The 22,300-nt window shown below is 41.2% G+C and overlaps 1 protein-coding gene across 1 annotated transcript in view; it reads left to right on the top strand.

Moving 5' to 3' along the window:
* Positions 1 to 22,300, top strand: part of LOC126248635 (uncharacterized) — a 137,891-nt gene that overhangs the window by 114,328 nt on the left and 1,263 nt on the right. The window contains exon 4 of the mRNA XM_049949817.1: positions 13,160 to 13,366. Within this exon, the coding sequence (XP_049805774.1) occupies positions 13,160 to 13,366 (207 nt within the window). The remainder of the gene's footprint in view (positions 1 to 13,159; positions 13,367 to 22,300) is intronic.

Here is a 22,300-nt window from a genome sequence, read left to right on the forward strand (position 1 = left end):
AATGTCAAATTGTTATAATTCTACACTGTTTTTATCATTAGTCGATCACATATAACTAATGAAAATTTGTTTTTATATTGTACGGCAGAATATACATCATTATATAATTTGCGCACATTTTTACATTGCTTTTTGTTATAATAACATCTTTAATTTTTTACAACTTACGTTCTTACATATTAAACATTATCAGGACATAGCGTTTTATTTTATCTTTTTGAAGACTACTAATATATTTAATTTATCAGTTTTTGCTATATCTATAGAGACCATAACAAAAATGAAAAGAAAATGAAAACTTCAGTACAATGAAATACCTGTTCTAATTTCACTATGACAGAAATGGCCATGTCACCACGACACACTTACTTATTTTTATCACATTCTGGCTGGAATGAGAACTTCATAGAAATTTTCCACAGTGGTTACAAATTGTTTTTATTTTTGGTCTCAGTTTCTTGGACACAACACCTTTGTACTTTGTTGGTGGGCTGGTGATTCACAGGTGTACTGAGACCTTTCGGCTCATAGTCATATCCAAGAGCAAGAAGACCACTTTTTGCTCCCTTTTGAAGGCACCTCCTGTTAAGTAGTCTTCGGTTGATGTGAGGATGCACAAGCTATCGTCCTAACTGCAGCAGGAACTACCGCCTCTTCTGATTTGAAGTCAGGCTTCATGGGTGATGATGCAGCCATATAATCATTACACGGATTCCAGCAATGTCGATCACATTATACAGGATGTTACAAAAAGGTACGGCCAAACTTTCAGGAAACATTCCTCACTCAAAAGAAAGAAAAAATGTTGTGTGGACATGTGTCCGGAAACGCTTACTTTCCATGTTAGAGCTCATTTTAGTACTTCTCTTCAAATCACATGAATCATGGAACGGAAACACACAGCAACAGAACGTACCAGCGTGACTTCAAACACTTTGTTACAGGAAATGTTCAAAATGTCCTCCGTTAGCGAGGATACATGCATCCACCCTCGTCGCATGGAATCCCTGATGCGCTGATGCAGCCCTGGAGAATGGCGTATTGTATCACAGCCGTCCACAATACGAGCACGAAGATCTCTACATTTGGTACCGGGGTTGCGTAGACAAGAGCTTTAAATGCCTCCATAAATGAAAGTCAAGAGGGTGAGGTCAGGAGAGCGTGGAGGCCATGGAATTGGTCCGCCTCTACCAATCCATCGGTCACCGAATCTGTTGTTGAGAAGCGCACGAACACTTCGACTGAAATGTGCAGGAGCTCCATCGTGCATGAACCACATGTTGTGTCGTACTTGTAAAGGCACATGTTCTAACAGCACAGGTAGAGTATCCCGTATGAAATCATGATAACGTGCTCCATTGAGCGTAGGTGGAAGAACATGGGGCCCAATCAAGACATCACCAACAATGCCTGCTCAAACGTTCACAGAAAATCTGTGTTGATGACGTGATTGCACAATTGCGTGCGGATTCTCGTCGGTCCACACATGTTGATTGTGAAAATTTACAATTTGATCACGTTGGAATGAAGCCTCATCCGTAAAGAGAACATTTGCACTGAAATGAGGGTTGACACATTGTTGAATGAACCATTCGCAGAAGTGTACCCGTGGAGGCCAATCAGCTGCTGATAGTGCCTGCACACGCTGTACATGGTACGGAAACAAGTGGTTCTCCCGTAGCAATCTCCATACAGTGACGTGGTCAACGTTACCTTGTACAGCAGCAACTTCTCTGACGCTGACATTAGGGTTATCGTCAACTGCACGAAGAATTGCCTCGTCCATTGCAGGTGTCCTCGTCGTTCTAGGTCTTCCCCAGTCGCGAGTCATAGGCTGGAATGTTCCGTGCTCCCTAAGACGCCGATCAATTGCTTCGAACGTCTTCCTGTCGGGACACCTTCGTTCTGGAAGTCTGTCTCGATACAAACGTACCGCGCCACGGCTATTGCCCCGTGCTAATCCATACATCAAATGGGCATCTGCCAACTCCGCATTTGTAAACATTGCACTGACTGCAAAACCACGTTCGTGATGAACACTAACCTGTTGATGCTACGTACTGATGTGCTTGATCCTAGTACTGTAGAGCAATGAGTCGCATATCGACACAAGCACCGAAGTCAACATTACCTTCCTTCAATTGGGCCAACTGGCGGTGAATCGAGGAAGTACAGTACATACTGACGAAACTAAAATGAGCTCTAACATGGAAATTAAGCGTTTCCGGACACATGTCCACATATCATCTTTTGTTTATTTGTGTGTGAGGAATGTTTCCTGAAAGTTTGGCCGTACCTTTTTGTAACACCCTGTAGAAGAGTACAACAGCCCAGCGCTTGGTGTTGTGTTTCAGGCTGTAGGTGCCCACAAGTTGATCCATCGTGTCAACACCCCCTTATGTTTGCTGTAATGCTCTATTACTTCTGGCTTCTTTACGTGACCAAATACAGTTCGTGGCGAGTGAAGAGAGGAGACAAGTATAACTGCTGATAACTTCTTTGGTACATATGGTACTAGTGACATGGAATCAGAAAATCCAAACACCGAGGAATTTACTTCTCTCGAACGATGTAGCTGCATCTCCTTAGCATTTACAATCTTGTGTTTCCTTAGAGTTCCGACAAAGGTGCTTTTCAACGCCAGCAGTTCTTTCACTAAAGGTGAGCTACTGAAAAAAATTGTCGGCTATAGTACTGATGCCCTTACTGAACGATTTTCCAGTTAGATCTCTTATGACTCTGGAACCCTGATTTACTTTTCTTTGTTGGCCCTGTTGTTTTCCCAAATAAATCTGCCCATTCAGTGGAAATGCATTTCTAGAATCGCAAGCCCACTACAGTGTTATACCATATTTAGCAGGTTTGCTTTGCATGTATTGTCGAAATGGATTTCCCTCTAAACGCAACAAGCTATTCACCAACAGTTATGTCAAAGCCTGGACTGTACATGGAAGAAGTCTGTGAAATGAACGTTTCCCAGATGTCTCTAAATGCAACTAATTTATCATGAATCCTCTTATCTTCCCTTTTTTCCTTATTGTCAAATCTGAGAAAACTTGTTTTAGCTTGAAACCATTTTAGGCGCATTGTTCCTCTGAAAGTAGGCCTGCCATGTTGTTCGTTCCACTGTTCACTCAAAAGTTCGCCTCGAATTCTTCCGCGTCTATGAGTAGTTCCTTCCATACCTTAAGTGTACTACTAGGATAATCTTCATTCCACTTTTTGTACACTCGCCTAGCCTCTGTGTTAGTTTCCCTTGCCACGACGGACATTATTTCTGGGGTAATTAGGAGCTTTAGGGCTTCTTTTATTGAACCAGGGGGTACCACTTTAGGACCAGGTTTACCACGAATTATGTGATGAGAGGGAGTTTGGCAGTTAGTTGGAAGCTCTTTGTACCAAATCATTCCATTTTTGCCGATGAATAATCGTTCATAGTGTTGTCATTACTTACGGTTACATCATCTTCACTGTGAATGACGTCAACTTCATTATCTTTTTCTGTTCCATTACATCACTGCCTTCCTTCTCTTCACTATCTGAGGGCAAATATTCATCATCATTCAGCTCACAAATACTTTCATTATCGACATCAGCATCATCCCACATCTGAAGAAGAATCTTATCAGCTTGTTCAGCCCGAAAAAATTGTCCATCAATCCTAAACAAAAAATTAATCCTGTATTTGAATTCTAACCTGAATTATAAGAAAATAGTTTTACCTACAGTTCCCACAGTTTTCATATTTTTGACTTACGTTATAATGACCAGACATTTCTTTCTTTATATGAATAACATCATACATGTATGCAAAACTGTAAGATTTGAATGCAGCCAGCCATCATCCACTTCCCTCGCATCAAAAATGCTGTCTGAAGCTTAACAACTGAATAACCATCATTGTTAATAAGTTCTGCAAACTTCTGCCATTTTCTGGCAACAGTGAGTTAGCTAAACCAGCTGGGGTCTTTGAAGACCCCAAGTGCCCATTTTCACTAATTCCTAAACTAAGTCATCATAAATTCAAGAAATAGTTAAGTAATGGTATTTATGCATTATAGTCATTTAGATAATAACTACGAGAGAGATGTCAGGGGCCATGAACATTTCAGGTCCAGTAAACAATGAAGTGCAAGAAGTGTAAGCGGTATGGGCTCTCAAATGACCCCCACGTGCCGAGCGGAGGGTTAAACGCCTCCATGTGCAGTCGGCGTACTCGAAACATAAAAAGAAGCAAAATCGTGACGCATCGGACCACACCACACGTCTCCAGTCGGCTATTGTTCAGTTTCTGTGATATATTGTCCACCTACATTCACTAACAATAACAATCCCTGTCGGATTTGAAAACAGTTGTCACTGACGAGGCGTGACATTCGTCCCTATTCATTGATGATAATGATGTAAGGGCAGCCAATATTTACTCCCTGTTACAAGGCTTTATTTCCTGTAGAAACGTCGGACAATATGTGTTGATACACCAACAAATCAGGGAACTTCGTGTGCACTGCGATTATGGGTACATCCAAAGACGATAGCTTTTTTCTGCCACTATGCCACGTCTCTACGTCGATCCATCTCACTGCATTCGATTCCATTCAATCGACTGTCAGATACACAACTCTTCATTGTAGTGACTTACGTGAGGCTCACATAATACCAATTCTTCACCGTCTACGGCGTTCCAAAGTACTCTTTCGCTGGAATAACACAATAAACACAATATTGAATACATTCTACAATACCAATGTATTTCACTAACCGGGTTTCGGCTTACAAGGTCATTATCAGACTCTCACTGTCGTCGTCAAAAAGGGTACGGTATTCGTGAATTACATTGAAAGAGATGTTAAACATCGAGAGATAGGTACGAACACAGAGCAACTGTCACAAGTGCCATCTTTGACAATGCAGCGGTGTGATGTAATTAAAAATGTTTAATTCAAACAGGAAGTAAATATAAAGGAAATAAACCAGAAAATAATGTTAAAAGTAAGCCGGCCGGGGTGGCCGAGCGGTTCTAGGCGCTACAGTCTGGAACAATGCGACCGCTACGGTCGCAGGTTCGAATCCTGCCTCGGGCATGGATGTGTGTGATGTCCTTAGGTTAGTTAGGTTTAAGTAGTTCTAAGTTCTAGGGGACTGATGACCTCAGAATTTAAGTCCCTTAGTGCTCAGAGCCATTTGAAGCATTTGTTAAAAGTAAATAAACAATGCCTATACAACGATTTAAATTAAATAAACAATCGCATAAAATAAAATTAATGCCAGATAAGAGTTGACAGTATCTTGGTCGGTGTGAGACATCTCTGGCCCCAACGTACAGTTTTTCAACTGTCACAAACATGACGGAAAGTTCAGCAGCAGCTACTACCCCAGATGATAAGCAATCAACCGTCGTCCTGAACGACGGAAGCAGACTTTCGGATTATGGGGAATCTGTACAAACATGTTCGGTGGAATCGAAGACCCTGGAAAAGAAAAGGTACAAATGACGGAACATTTTCGCTACTTTCAACGCAAACTCCATTGTTAAGACTGAAGAACTGAAACAAGTAACTGATGACTTGTCCCGATATCAGATACTGATCGCGGCAATTCAGCAAACAAGACGCACCAACGAACATTACTTCAAGTCCCAAGGTTATGGAATCTTCGAAGGCAAGGCTTACAAACATGTAACAAAAACCATTCCACACGGAGACAGCGTTTATTGTCAGCTGGAAGATTTTGGACTCGGTTATGGACTTCACCTACCCTAACACTACTCTGCTGTTTCTTTTAGGTCTGAAAATAGAATTTACGCTATTGTGAACGTACATGCGCCAATCATTCAGGTGAATAAGATGGACGTGGAACGAATAGATGCATTCTGGTACTTGATAAACACACCATCATTCTGCTTGAGGATTTCATTGCCCAGTTTGATGAGGAAAGGAAATATCAGAAAATTGTTGGGAACTACTCAGTTCACTGGCGAACCAACCGCATTGGAGAGAGATTAGTGGAGGTATTCAGAGCATACAGTCTCGTTCTAAAGTCAACTGCTTTCAAATACCTGCCTAGAAAATTTAAGACCTGGACGCTCCAAACTCCAGCCTCGATGAATTACAAATTGACCATGTCGCCATTGTTCAGAAAGCGAAACGAGAGATCCAGAACGTAAAGATTGTGACAAATGCCAGTCTAGACTCGGATGACTTCCTTTCGAGGGTAAAAGTTAGACTAATTCCAAGCAATACCAAGAAGATTACTCCCCGAAAAAATTACAAGTTCGACAAAGCCAAACTAAGGAGCAACCAATAATCCCAAATTGAAAACTTTAAATCAGGAAAACTATAAACAAGTGCAAGAGGTTATAGTCAGACCAGCTAAGGAGACTGTCTCCCCACTCACGAAATAAAGAAAGAATGTTTGGTGGGAAAAGGAATGTGATGCAGCCGTACCACTAAAACAGATTGCATGGCAGAAATGGAACGGAAGAAAAATGAAGCTAACAGGGTAAACTTTCTAAAGGCATTTCATAAGAATCAACTGGTAAAGACTGAACAAGACTTAAAACAAGACGTGACTTCTGTAAAACCTTCTAGCACAATCTGAACAAATACAACCATCCGAACCTAAAGTTCAAAGATTCTAAAGAGAAACTAGCGCCGAAGGTAACTGCTAATTCTAGCAAGTTATTTTGATTGTTTCTTCAGCTGTGAGGCACCACAGAATGGATTCGCTTATGAAAACAGTCCAAACATCTAACCAGACTCGTCTCCACCTTCGAAGGCAGCAATGAGGAAGATCATCCAAAGCACTAAAAAACAACAATGCACCGGATGAACATCAAATAATTGCTGAGCTGTGGCAGCATGCAGGGGATAAGGCAATCGGTAAACTGATTGAGTTATTCGAGATATTTGCAAAGCGCAAAACATCCACGTGGATGGATCTCTGCCGTAATTCATCCATCACATAAGAAGGAGGACAGACCAGACGTGAACTACTGCGTTTCTTTCTTCGTAACAACTTACAAGATCCTCTCAAAAGCTCTACAGTTAGACTGGAACAATGACATATGGTTGGAACACAACGTCGTTGTTACAGGTAGCCTGCGAAGACCGGTTCATAGATGTTAGCCACTGACGGAATCGGGTATACGTTTGTAGTTAACCCCCTCAGCGGGAGTTAAGGCCTGAAGATGGTGTACTGAAGTACCGAAACTGATAGCCATATAATAAATAACATCATAAGGACGGCTGTAGGTGTTCCATTTTATTGCCGCGCGGGATAGCCGCGCGTCCTTGAAGCGTCATGTCAAGGTTCGCGCGGCTCACTCCGACGGAGGTTCGAGCCCACCCTCGGGCATGAGTGTGTGTGTTGTCCTTAGCGTAAGTTAGTTGAAGTTATATTAAGTAGTGTGCAAGCCTAGGGACCGATGGCCTCAGCAGCTTGGTCCCATAGAGACTTACCATTTTTTCATTTAGTTACGGAAGTGAACGACTGGAAGTGCCTCAAACTACCAATTAAAATGATGGACATACAAAAACTGGACCCTAGTTGACGGAAACAAAGAAAGAAGACGAAGACAAGACAAGAGTTATGACGAATACCCAGAAGAGGCGTTATGGAAAGTGATACAGAAACCAAGTAAAAGATAGATGCTATTTTGTCGAAAACTAACATTTTTGAGACCGCACCAGTGTACAAAAACACACAGTCCAGTTACATTAAAGTGACCACCGCCTAAGTTCGTCGTCGACGCGCAGTAACCACTCACAGACGGCAGGTGGCAGCACTAGCAATGAAGGTTATATAAAGAGTGTCAGGGGGACGCTGATAACAGTATAGTCATTATCGCAATGTGGAAAAGGTATGATTTATCAGACGTCGAAAAGGGCATGATCCTTGGCTTTCAGGACAAGTGTGAAAGCATTTCCGAAACGGTTAAGCTTGTAAACTGTTTATGTGCCGCCGCGGTTAAAGTATATCATGCTTGACAAAACGGCGCTGTCCAACACCGGTGGCAAGGCGACTGTGGTGCACCAAGGACCGTTGATGACAAGGGTGAAGCTTCAGAAAGCAAATAGCATGCAACAGTTGTTGGAATGGTCCAGGTCGGAGGAGGGAACGTAATGGTCTGAGGCATGTTTTCGTGGTATTAACTTGGTGAATAGTCTTTCTGAAAAGCACACTGAATCAACACAGGTACGCATCTATCCTTGGGGACAATGCCTATCCCTACATGCAGTTTGTTTGGCCGTAGCATGATGACACCTATCAGTAGGACAATGCAACGTGTCACCCACACAAGATGAGTTTACAGTACTTCCCCAGACACGAAAGTCGCCGGATTTAAACCCATTGGAAAATCTTTTGGACCTCCTCTACCGGGCTGTTCGTCTCATGGATCCTCAATTGAGAAACCTAGCGCAACTGACCATGGCATTGGAACCAGAAAGGCTCCACATCCTTGTGGGTACCTTCCAGAGCCTCATTGACCCTCTTCCTGCACGTCTCGCAGTGGTCTGCGCTGCAAAAGATGGTTATTCAGGATTTTGATAGCTGGTCACATCAGTGTGAGTGGACAGTCTAGGTTGATTCTTTCAAAGAAGAGGACAGCAACCAGCCACTATAGATTTTCTTACGTTTATAGCACCGTAGTTAGTTTCGAACTGACAAGTTCATCTTAAGACGGCTGTTCACATCAACATGCACATTTGTTGAAGTTTACACAAGTTTTTGGCTCGCTATTTCCCCTGGTGGTGAAATACTCCTGGAATGCTGGTGCCCTAAGATTTTTTAAAATCTACTTAAAAGCGTAACTATCCTTCGAAACGATCGAACCCAGTGGAAACAAATAAAACTATAACTATTTAGTCTTAAATACAGAATATTCTAATACAGGGCTTCCCAACCTGTAGTCCGCGGACCCTTTAGGGGTCCGCCGGCTCTTTCTAGGGGTCCGCGGCCACCTTTCACCAAATCGTGTAAAATAATGAGTAAAGTTATTGAGTAAAAATGTGAAAATAAAATTCATCACAATTTTTTTTTCGTGAGAAAAATACGTGTACTTTTACTTCAGGTCGTATCCGCAAGCAGCCTTTGCGTTTCCTAAGTGAGAACGTATACACAGTTTAGTGCCGGAGAATGCGGCTTCTCTGATCGACTGTTTCGCAACAATACGGGGATCGATTGTGCGTCGGCTCACGGTGCTATATGCGCTGAAACCTTTTACGCATGCGCGGAGCGAGCTTTGTCGACCAATCACAGCGCTCGCTGGCACGTATGTGGACCCAGGCATCATTAAATGTTAAACTTGCTTTGTCAGTGCGCTACCTATTTCATAAGTCGATTTTTGACCAGTTTATTACTTCTAACATGGATCGGTGGCTGAAGTCAGGATCATTGAAGAATGGTGCAGTTTCTCCATCGCCTTCACAACAAGGGAAGTTTCCAGTTGAAATGAATGAGGAGGGAGGACGACCAAAGGAAGACTTTACATACATTTGAACATTTTTCTTCGGATTTCACGAAAAACCACACACACGCGCACACACGACTGTTACGAAATATGCATGCTCCTTGGATAACAGTAGCCAAATAGTGGAAGTGAACAGACGATAAGCGGCAGCTTGTCAACAGCGAACAGTTTAGACGTGACGTTGATTGCTCTTGGAGGATGACAGCTCCATCGTGTGAAATTTCAATTACCAAGTAATTTTAATCAGGCTATAGTGTGTTGAACAAAGGGAGTAAATCCACTAGTAAGTGTCTGGATGCAGTGGGAATTCAAATTGGATCGTTAATTTCAAGCTGTTTTCATTCATCTCTAAACCAAAGGCTATTGATTCTACAGGGAGGTGGGGGGGGGGGGGGGGGGGGAAGGGGGGTGGAGTCATTGGGACCATGGCACTTGCATTAAGAAGCTTTCAGTTCCCATGGGTTTCACTCTGAAATTTAAAGTTACTGTGCTCTTGACTGACTAGGGGTCCGCCATGGATTTTCGACTGAAGAAGGGGTCCGCCGGCTGAAAAGGTTGGGAAGCCCTGTTCTAATACATCGTTGTGAGTAAACAAGACAGGTGCTGACGCATCTACTTAGGTCTGAAGATGATCCGGAGTGATCTAAACATATAATCTAATTAAAAATGTGTAACTGAGACAGAATAATAAATTAGAATTATCTTAGGCATTGAGGTGCGTTTACTTATTTAATATTAAGTTAAAACTCTGGGCTAGATGATTGTAGATTTCCAGGGCATCCTACAGACGACATTTTCAGTCTTTTTTGCTAAATGGAGGACATAGGACTACGGCTGATAGCTGTGTCTGCTAAGTGTAGCCATCTTCTGAGTAGAAAGAGCACACAGATTTTACGGAATTCCTTGAAATAAGATAGCTTTGTTTGCAAATTGTTTTTATCTATTTATTGGCAATGATGCATTTCGCTCATGTGGGCATAGGTTGGGGATTATACAAGAAATTCATTACCGGTTGCTGTACCAGGTGCCCAGTATGGACTGGAACCAATGTTATTGCAATTTATTTTACCACGGAGTAGTGAAAGTGCAAGAACCAAGGTTTTCAGATGTAAAGATTTTTTATTAAAACACGAATATTAAAAGCATTGAAAAACAGAAAGAAACGTGAATGATGCAAATGAAAACCTGATGCAGTGATGATGAATATGTGAATGTAGAGTCCCAGTTGAAACTGTGAACGAGGCGAACTTGTCGAGTCTGGTTAGAGTTATATTCTCGCTGAAGCTGCTCCATTGTCATCTCTCTGTCAGGCATAGTTACTGAGTGTATGTAGCTACTACTTGGACTTTGGGGGACCGAGAAGGAATCAGAAAGTAAGGGACCAAGGGTTAGGCCAGGGATTATTCAAGAAGAAAAGTGGAGATCAGGACTTGAGGAAATTGTGATGGCTGAGTCTCTTTAGAGTACGGGATATATTTGGGTTAGAGTTGTAGTTTTTAATGTCAGAGGTTACGGTTTATGAGATGTGAAATTATGGGTCAGATCAAAATTAGAAAAATTAATGCTCTGTAGAATAATGATGATACATTCGTCAAAGTTTCTCTTCGTTAGAGGGTGCGAGTTAGTGTCGGTGGTAAGTCTTTTCTGGGAACTTTTTTGGGACAGGGTCCTTGAGGATGTTGTTTTGTTGGTATATGTGGCAACGATGTATTTTACCTGAAATGTTGTCAGTCTGTTGAAATGTTGAAGACAATGTAGTCCAACATAGGGTGTGTCTGGTGGAGCTAACGTTTGTGCGACTGCAGGTGGCTCTGTGATAGTCTACTGCTATCTGATGTCTTCGAGTAGTGTCGATGATGGCAGTGAAACTATAGCGCATACTGGTATCTCAGCAGCTACTTGTTGAGAATGAAGCCGCTAAGTAGAAGTCTACTTAGCTCATATTAGTGGCAGGTTACGTGTGAAACGTAAAGTTTGGGACTCATGTGAGTGTTGATAACTGCTGATGTTGTGGCGACAGGAAGATACGTATATAATCTTGGGGACGAGGAGTGACAAAAGAAGCTCCGAACAGTAAGATGCAAGAAGTGACAACGAATATTATAGGGGATAAAACAGGTGTGTCGGTTAACTCTTGGTAAGTAGTGAAGGTAGCTCGCTGAATATAGTAGGCAATAACTGATAACGCACGTAGGAAAATGTAGATGTGTTTTATACTTGAAAGTATTTTCCAGTGGAATTATAAATGGAGAGTAAATGAATATTAAGTCTTAGGGATATGTTTGTATAAGCGCTGCAGCCATCAAGATTAGGCATTAAAGAGAAAAGGTTACGGTGATTCTAGTCGAGTTTGCTGAGTCCAAAATATATATAGTGCTCAGTGTGGTGACATCGGAAGTGGTATGATAAGTGAGATCAGAAATATAAGCGGAATTTGCACAGGAGATGATTTGTTTCAGTGTTCTGTAAATATCGAGGAAAATTGACGAATCAAAAAATATACTTAACACATCTTACCTTTATGGGTTTTCTGTTTGGTATGTAGTAAATGGGAATTAAATGTTTCTGAAGATAATGGTCAAAAGGAACTGTTTTAATTACGGAAGCAGTGTAAAAAATAAGGGACAGAGCCTTGGGGCACGCCTGCAAGAGGATGTAAGAAACTCCAATATACAGGGTGTTACAAAAAGGTACGGCCAAACTTTCAGGAAACATTCCTCAGACACAAAGAAAGAAAATATGTTATGTGGACATGTGTCCGGGGACGCTTACTTTCAATGTTAGAGCTCATTTTATTACTTCTCTTCAAATCACATTAATCATGGAATGGAAACACACAGCAACTGAACGTACCAGCGTGACTTCAAAGACTTTGTTACAGGAAGTGTTCAAAATGTCCTCCGTTAGCGAGGATACATGCATCCACCCTCCGTCGCATGGAATACCTGATGCGCTGACTTTCAAATGCCCCCATAAATGAAAGTCAAGAGGGTTGAGGTCAGGAGAGCGTGGAGGCCAAGGAATTGGTCCGCCTCTACCAATCCATCGGTCACCGAATCTGTTGTTGAGAAGCGTACGAACACTTCGACTGAAATGTGCAGGAGCTCCATCGTGCGTGAACCACACGTTGTGTCGTACTTGTAAAGGCACATGTTCTAGCAGCACAGGTAGAGTTTCCCGTATGAAATCATGGCGGTGAATCGAGGAAGTACAGTAGATACTGACGAAACTAAAATGAGCTCTAACATGGAAATTAAGCGTTTCCGGACACATGTCCACATAACATCTTTTCTTTATTTGTGTGTGAGGAATGTTTCCTGAAAGTTTGGCCGTACCTTTTTGTAACACCCTGTGTATTACTAATTGGGGTGTCTTCTTGTCGAGCCGGCCGTTGTGGCCGTGCGGTTCTAGGCTCTTCAGTCCGGAACCGCGCTGCTGCTACGGTCGCAGGTTCGAATACTGCCTCGGGCATGGGTGTGTGTGATGTCCTTAGGTTAGTTAGGTTTAAGTAGTTCTAAGTCTAGGGGACCTCAGATGTTAAGTCCCACAGTGCTCAGAGCCATTTGAACCATTTTTTTTCTTCTTGTCGAGCTCTAAACAACATTTTGCAGGGCAGGCGATCTAAGATGTGTTTGAGTGAAGTCGTTAAGAACGTGACTGAAGTGAGTCGCTGTGTGCTATGTGCAGCTGCAGTGCTGCGCCGCGGTGGGCCCCGGGGACTACCGCGCGGTGGACCCGACGCGGCTGCCCACGTCGTGCTGCGTGCCGGCCGGCCCGCACCAGGGCCACTGCGAGGCGGTGTTCCAGCGCGGGTGCGCGCAGCCGCTGGCCGACGCCCTGGGGGACCTCGCTGCCACCTCCGCCGCCGTTGCGGGCGCCGCCGCTGCTGCCACGGTCAGCCTGATTACCCTGCAGCGCAGCCTCTTTTCGTTTCTCGTGCATAAAAGCATACGATCTGAACAACGATCTTCTCTCCCTACTAGCTCAGTCCCATCCGTGCCAGTAGGAGTACAAATTACTTTATGGACCGAAATTGACCTTGAACGTGGTCATTAACCTTCAAGGTGATCACGTGATCGTCACATGATCATGGAGGTCGTGCGTGACGTCATCAGTGATCTTGAACTCATGACATCATTCAACAGAATCAATCACTCAATAACTGGAAATGAAAAACGCCCCCTCCCCTCCAGTTCCTGCCCTCCCTCTCTCTCTATCTCCAGCCAATCACAGTGCAGTATTAAACATCCAAGATGGCGGATATAGCCCAATTGCACTAATAGAAAATTAAAAACTCCCTCTTCCACTCTCCCATACTCCTACCTCCAGTTAATCTTAGCACATTATTAAGAATTCAAGTTGGTGGAAATAGCCCAATTATCTTAATGGTAAATTTAAAATCCTATTGCCTCATCTTTCCAACCAACCAGAGAGTAATACTAAGGCGATGTGTAAAAAAAATGTCAAATTACATTAAACATAAACTTCCCCCTCCCTCCTCCCTCTCTTCAGTCAAACATGGTGTAGTATTAGAAATAGTGCTCACTGACAGATGAAGTTTATTATGCTAATTTCTAGATACAAATATAGTCGTCAAATTAATGACTAAAACGTAACAGTCAGCTCTGAAGGAAGTATTCCAGTGCTATTTCCATGTGCAAATAGTTACAAATAACATGATAAACTGACAGTTGACATCAGAAGTTAGACCTAGGGAATTGCTGTCGTAAAAATAATCTGACCAGCGTTATACCTGCACAAAACACATATTAGTTAAAATACAACACAAAGCAGACAAGCACACAAGCAAATTGTCAGTCTGAATATAGTTAATGGTGCCTATTCTTGATGGAAGTCACAATACACCCTCAGATTAACTATTTCCACATTTATACTGTTCTCAAGCACAATTTTAAGATGGACAAAGATAATGTATCACTCGAAAAATGTAATAGTTGACAATTACTGCTATTATTACAGATGCGTCAGACCCACTGGAGATTATGTACAATAACAACTTTCGACTCAATTTGCAACTAGAACTATAGTGCCAAGGCTCTCTAAACCGTTTATAGACTTCATTTCCTGTAATCAACTATTACCCCTTAGACTGCTACAGACATGCTGTCTGTATTCCCTCGCTGTACTGCTCGCCTAATGCTGCTACCTCTGCTGATAGACGGCATTCTGGACGCTATGAAATAATTATCTTTCAATTTTAAGAAAACTATTAGATAAAAAGATAATTTTTTTCCAATCTTAAAGTGTGATACTTTCGCTCGATTACAGACTAAATTTCTGTCCCTTATTCCTAACAGTTATTGTGCTGTATGAAGTCAAGTTAAGCATAGCATGAGGTGTTAAAGAATTTGCAGAGGTGAAAATGCACTGTGTGGACTTCGCATATGATTGATTTTAGCGTACATATGAAATGCAGATAAGGTATCGAAATATTGTTTGAAAGTGAGAATAGAATTTTCTTCTCAACATATTGGTTATCTTATCCATCCGGTAGAGAGTCACATGCGATGTGTTCAGTTCTGTCCATGTGGGCCTGCCAGTTGCTATGAAATACTTATCATTCAATTTTAGGGAAACTATTTGGTGAAAAAGAATTTGACTTTTGCGCATATCACCATCTGATATCATCACTCGATAAATGACTGACTTTATTTTCGTTGCTCATCAAGTATACTGAGCTGCATTAAATTAAGTAAAGCATTGCAAGAAATTGTAAAGATTTTCCAGAGATAAAAACGCATTGTGTAGACTTTTCGTATGACTGAGTTTAGCTCATACGTTACTGTGTATGAAACGTATAAAAGATGTCGAGATTTTATTTAAAATTGATAGCAGGACGATATCCCGTTGCGTTCTCGAGATATTGGTTCTTATATGCGGTGGATGGACACACACAGTGTGCCCAATTCCACCACATGCGCATCGGGAATTATGTTATCACAACAATCGCACACAAAGAAGCATGTATACTGCATGTTAAGTACACGAAACTTTTTTATTCACCGAGATACGGAAGTAACACAACTGCAGCAGTGAGAGCGTCGGCAGAACGAGACATGTAAACAAGTGAATAGCGCTTAAGGAAAACCCAAAGGCTGTGTTTAAATCGGCCTCTGCACCTGGGGAGTGGAGGAGCGAGACAAATTAACTCGTACACAGTAGTCAAAGTATTAAATAACACCATCATGTAATAAAAATACGTGATACACACAACATACCCGAAAGGCAAACAAATATTTGCAGGGAAGGAAAAAGGCGATCGGTTTTAGGATGGAATAAAGTATTTTACTCTGATGTATAACTGAAACTGGACAACAACGTTCTTTGTTTATACACACTCGCGAGACGACCAATGATGGTAACAGAAAGATGTGACATGGTCACTATCCCATCTGTGGATGACCACAATTGCCCTAGGTGGCCACCATTCTCCACTTTGCTCAGATGCCATTCTCCTACCAGTTGGCCACCATTCCACATCTACATCTACATCTACATCCATACACCGCAAGCCCCTGACGGTGTTTGGCGGAGAGTACCTTGAGTACCTCCTTGTTTCCCCTTCTATTCCAGTCTCGTATTGTTCGTGGAAAGAAAGATTGTCGGTATGCCTCTGTGTGGGTTCTAATCTCTTTGATTTTATCCTCATGGTCTCTTCGCGAGATATACGTAGGAGGGAGCAATATACTGCTTGAATCCTCGGTGAAGGTATGTTCGCAACTTCAACAAAAGCCCGTACCGAGCTACTGAGACTCTTGCAGAGTCTTCCACTGGAGTTTCTCTATCATCTCCGTAACGCTTTCGCGATTATTAAGTGATCCTGTAACGAAGTGCGCTGCACTCGGTTGGATCTTCTCTATCTCTTCTATCAACCCTATCTGGTACGGATCCCACACCAGTGAGCAGTATTCAAGCAGTGGGTGAACAAGTGTACTGTAACCTACTTCCTTTGTTTTCGGACTGCATTTCCTTAGGATTCTTCCAATGAATCTCAGTCTGGCATCTGCTTTACCGACGATTAATTTTATACTGTCATTCCATTTTAAATCACTCCTAATGCCTACTCCCAGATAATTTATGGAATTAACTGCTTCCAGTTGCTGACCTGCTATATCGTAGCTAAATGATCAAGGATTTTTCTTTCTATGTATTCGTAGTGCATTACACTTGGCTACATTGAGATTCAATTGCCATTCTCTGCACCATGCGTCAATTCATTGCAGATTCTCCTGCATTTCAGTACAATTCTCTATTGTTACAACATCACGATATACTACAGTATCATCCGCAAAACGCCTCAGTGAAATTCCGATGTTATCCACAAGGTCATTTTTATACATATTGTGAATAGCAACGGTCCCACGACGCTCCCCTGCGGCACACCTGAAACCGCTCTTACTTCAGAAGACTTCTCTCCATTGAGAATGACATGCAGCGTTCTGTTATCTAGGAACTCTTCAATCCAGTCACAAAATTGGTCTGATAGTCCATATGCTCTTACTTTGTTCATTAAACGACTGTGGGGAACTGTATCAAACGCCTTGCGGAAGTCAAGAAACACAGCATCTACCCGGGAACCCGTGTCTATGGCCCTCTGAGTCTCGTGGGCGAATAGCGCGAGCTGGGATAACACGATCGTCTTTTTCGAAACCCATGCTGATTCCTACAGAGTAGATTTCTAGTCTCCAGAAAAGTCATTATACTCGAACATAATACGTGTTCCAAAATTCTGCAACTGATCGACTTTAGAGATATAGGTCTATAGTTCTGCACATCTGTTCGACGTACCTTCTTGAAAATGGGGATGACCTGTGCCATTTTCCAATCTTTTGGAACGCTATGCTCTTCTAGAGACCTATAGTACACCGCTGCAAGAAGGGGGGCAGGTTCCTTCGCGTACTTTGTGTAAAATCGAACTGGTATCCCATCAGGTCCAGCGGCCTCTCCTCTTATGAGTGATTTTAATTGTTTTCTATCCCTCTGTCATCTATTGCGATATCTACCATTTTGTCATCTTTGCGACAATCTAGAGAAGGAACTACTTCCTCTGTGAGATAGCTTTGGAAAAAGACATTTAGAATTTCGGCCTTCAGTCAGTCATCCACTGTTTCGGAACCATTTTGGTCACAGAGTGTCTGGATATTTTTTTTTTTTTTTTATCCACTTACCGCTTTGACATAAGACCAAAATTTCTTAGGATTTTCTGCCAAGTCAGCACATAGAACTTTACTTTTGAATTCGTTGAACGCCTCTCGCATAGCCCTCCTCACACTACATTTCGCTTCATGTAATTTTTGTTTGTCTGCAATGCTTTGGCTATATTTATGTTTGCTGTGAAGTTCCCTTTGCTTCCGTAGCAGTATTCTAACTTGGTTGTTGGACCATGGTGGATCTTTTCCATCTCTTATGATCTTGCTTGGCACATACTCATCTAATGCATTTTGTACGATGGTTTTGAACTTTGTCCATTGATCCTCAACTCTATCTGTACTTGAGATAAAACTTTTCTGTTGAACCGTCAAGTTCCCTGAAATCTGCTTTTTGTCACTTTTGCTAAACAGAAAAAATGTAAGAGGAAGAAATAAATTTATATAAAGGCCATACTAAGTCCAGATCTGACATTATTTGCATACTACAAAAATATTGTAATATTTTAAGAAAGGTCATTAAAATGTCAAGAAGAACGTATGGAAATTAATAACGTAGATAATAAGATTAAAACTATATTGGGTATTGTCAAACAGGAGACTTGACAGCCAGTCAGTGTACGAAATATTGTGACAATTAAGCTAAATGACAATGTGTGACTTATAATTCACAAGCTGTAAGTACTTTCAACAATCACTTTCCAAATGTTGGAGCAAAAATGAGATTAAATGTTTCAGTTGTAGAAGCAAGAGAATATATTAAAAATGTAATTCCACAAAACATGAAGCACCTAGAAATAGAACAAAATCCTTCACTGAAATTAATAGAGATATAAATATTCTAAAAAACCAAAGCTCATGTGGCATTGATGGAATTACAGACCAAATTCTGAAAAATTATTTCAACACAATAAGTAATATCATTAGTGATGTTTGTGATTCATCACTGACGCATGCATTCTTTCCAGACAGGTTAAATATATATAGTTGTTAAATCTCTTCATAAGAAAGGTGACAACAGAGACTTGAGTAATTACTGCCCATTTTCCTTATTCACATCTTTTTCCAAAATATTCGAAGAAAGTAATGTATTCAGGAACAGTCTCACAGTGAAGTAGAAACAATTTACTTAGCATATCTCAGTTTGGCTTCAAGGACGTTTGCTTGGCAAATTTCTATTTATACATTCACTCTTCCAATAGAACAAGTCTTAAATAATAAAACATCATCAGTTGGTATTTTTTTATCTTTCCAAGGCGTTTGATTATTTAGATCATGTTACTCTCTAAGAAAAACTCAAATTTTATTGAGTTGAAAGCTTTATATACAGCAGGTTTGAATCATAGTCAACAAACTGAATGCAGAAAGTTGCACTAATTGAGGCAGACAATATTGGATGGATAGAAAATATTAGTGACTGGGAAGAAATCACAAATGGAGTCCTACAGTATTCAATTTTGGGTCCACTCCTACCCCTTGTATATGTGAATAACTTTCAACTTAACATTCACCAAGCAGAGTTGGTACTTTCTGCAGATGATGCTGGTATTATAATGCTGTGGTATATCGAGAGGTTGTAACAATGGAAAATTGTACTGAAATGCAGGAGGATCTGCAACGAATTGACGCATGGTGCAGGGAATGGCAACTGAATCTCAATGTAAACAAGTATAATGTGCTGCGAATACATAGAAAGAAAGATCCCTTATCATTTAGCTACAATATAGCAGGTCAGCAACTGGAAGCAGTTAATTCCATAAATTATCTGGGAGTATGCATTAGGAGTGATTTAAAATGGAATGATCATATAAAGTTGATTGTCGGTAAAGCAGATGCCAGACTGAGATTCATTGGAAGAATCCTAAGAAAATGCAATCCGAAAACAAAGGAAGTAGGTTACAGTACACTTGTTCGCCCACTGCTTGAATACTGCTCAGCAGTGTGGGATCCGTACCAGATAGGGTTGATAGAAGAGATAGAGAAGATCCAGTGGACAGCAGCGCGCTTCGTTACAGGATCATTTAGTAATCGTGAAAGCGTTACGGAGATGATAGATAAACTCCAGTGGAAGACACTGCAGGAGAGACGCTCAGTAGCTCGGTACGGGCTTTTGTTGAAGTTTTGAGAACATACCTTCACCGAGGAGTCAAGCAGTATGTTGCTCCCTCCTAAGTATATCTCGCGAAGAGACCATGAGGATAAAATCAGAGAGATTAGAGCCCACACAGAGGCATACCGACAATCCTTCTTTCCACGAACAATACGAGACTGGAATATAAGGGAGAACCGATAGAGGTACTCAAGCTACCCTCCGCCACACACCGTCAGGTGGCTTGCGGAGTATGGATGTAGATGTAGAATCCCTTCAGAGGAAACAACAGAAGAAACTGTAAATGAATTTTCTCAAAGATGGGTTGAGTGGTTCTCAGAAAGTGGGCTCTCTCTAAATCTAGAAAAACACACTATATTCACTTCTGTTCTGTACAACAAATGGAGTCATACCAGCAACTGATATAGCATATGAGCAAGAGTCAGCAAATAGGATAGAATGCTTCAAATTTTTGACTGTATGTATTGATAAAAACTTGAACTGGAGGAAATATATTACAGAACTTTTCAAACAATGAAGTTCAGCTACTTTTGCTCTTCACGAGATTGCTAATCTTGGAAACAAACAAATTAATCTCCTAATATATTTTACATATTTCCACTAAACAGTGTCTTACAGAATGATTTTCTGCAGTAACTCACCACTTAGAAAGAAAGTGCTGATTGTACCAAAGTGACCAGTAAGGATAATATGAGGTGCTCGTCCATGGACATCTTGTAGGCCGCTGTTCAAAGAGCCAGACATTTTAACTGCACCACCACAATTACATATTTGCTTTATTCACTAATGAAATTTGTCACAAACAGTCCATCGAAATTTTAAAATAATGCTGAGATCCATATCTAGAACACTAGAGCAAAAAAATGACCTTAATTTCACACTATTAAAGCAATCGGGGGCACAGGAAGGAGTTCAATATGCAGAAAAATCTGTGAGCTGTTGCCCAATAACATAAAACGTCTGACAGGTCACAGAGCAAATTTTGGATGTAAGTTAAAATCATTTGTCCTGGACAATGTAGTAGAATGAGTAGCACTAAAAAAATAGTGTGTTCATTAATGTTAACCCACTGAACATATACGCAGCCTGTAAATTGACTCATTCTACATCATTTAGATAAAAGAATCGTTCAACTGATTTATGGAACATGCAGTTAACTAACTGATAACAATGTGATAACCTTGAAAGTTTATGATCGCATGCAAGGTCAAAGTGCATCAGGATGCCCAGGTAGTGGGACTATCACGTTTCTATCTGGGCCAAAATAGGCATAGTGCTACTATTACTACTACTAATACTAGTACTACCAGCACCACCACCACCACAACTACCACCACCACCACCACTGCCGCCACTACTACTACCACTACTACTACTACTCAAGCCTGTATGTGCAACAAAAGTCATTATTAGCTTCTACACAAGATGTGATGATTTTCTATCAGACGTTTTCCCTAATAATGGATTGCATTTCAAATTCTCAGGTGTTCTTCCGGATTGAGTCGTTGGTTCTGAACTAATTTTTGATTAAAACTGTTGTCGCAGTATTCAGGTGATTACTGATGAATGCTGATTCATATTTCCAACTCGAACCAGCGATTGCTAACAGAGGGGTTGAGGCTGTCCTTGATTGTACGCTGTCCCTCTGTTTCCATGAATGAACTGCGTTTCCTTAAGGTTTTGCAATCCATCTCAGCTTGGCACTTCCATTTCCTACTTATGACCTATGTGGTCATTTCACTTTAGATCGCTCTGGACGGGTAATTATAGGTATTTTGTTATTGTTATGGTTTCCAGTAACTTTTTGCCATTTTTTTAATGTTCAACTTGGTGTCCTTACACCAACTGATGATACTTTGCAAGTATGTCCGCATTTCGATAGAGTCCTCTGGCACTGCAACTGTCTTATGGACAACAATATCGTCTGGAATTCCCGCCGTTGCCTACCTCGCTCTGAGTTTCATGCATGAACAGGGCGAACTGAAGTTTGCAAGATCTTGTTTTCCTCAGTCCATGATGATGTCTATCCATGGAAGTTTCGTTCTGCAAAAATGTCATGATATGTGAGCATAAAAGTTTCCCAAAATTATACAATAGAATGATTTCAGCTATAAAAAAAAGAAATGATCATATGGCATTATTGGCTGGAAGATTTGTCAGATGATCCTCTTTGAAAACAGAAATTACCTGCACATTGCTCATGTCACTCGATACTCTTCAATGCTCCATTAATCTGCTAGAAATGGAGCAAGTACTGTTGCTTGACGTGTGTGGAAATTTATGGCTATCTCATCCGTTCAAGATCCCGTCACTGAAAAGCCGTTTTAGTAGACTTTCTATTCCATGAACAATTTACTCAATATCTACCATTTCAGGGCTAATGCCTTGACTGAAAGGAGAGGTTTCACTATAGTAGTGAAAAAATTTCTGAAAACTGAATTCAGGATTTCAGTCTGCTATGTTATCTTCCGTTTCGGCACCAGTATGGTCAGTAGACGGTCAAATATTGTGATATCTATCACAATGTGGAAGGGTTTCGTGTGATACAGA

The sequence above is a fragment of the Schistocerca nitens genome, chromosome 1 (assembly GCF_023898315.1).
Source record: "Schistocerca nitens isolate TAMUIC-IGC-003100 chromosome 1, iqSchNite1.1, whole genome shotgun sequence".
Classification (NCBI taxonomy): Eukaryota; Metazoa; Arthropoda; class Insecta; order Orthoptera; family Acrididae; genus Schistocerca; species Schistocerca nitens.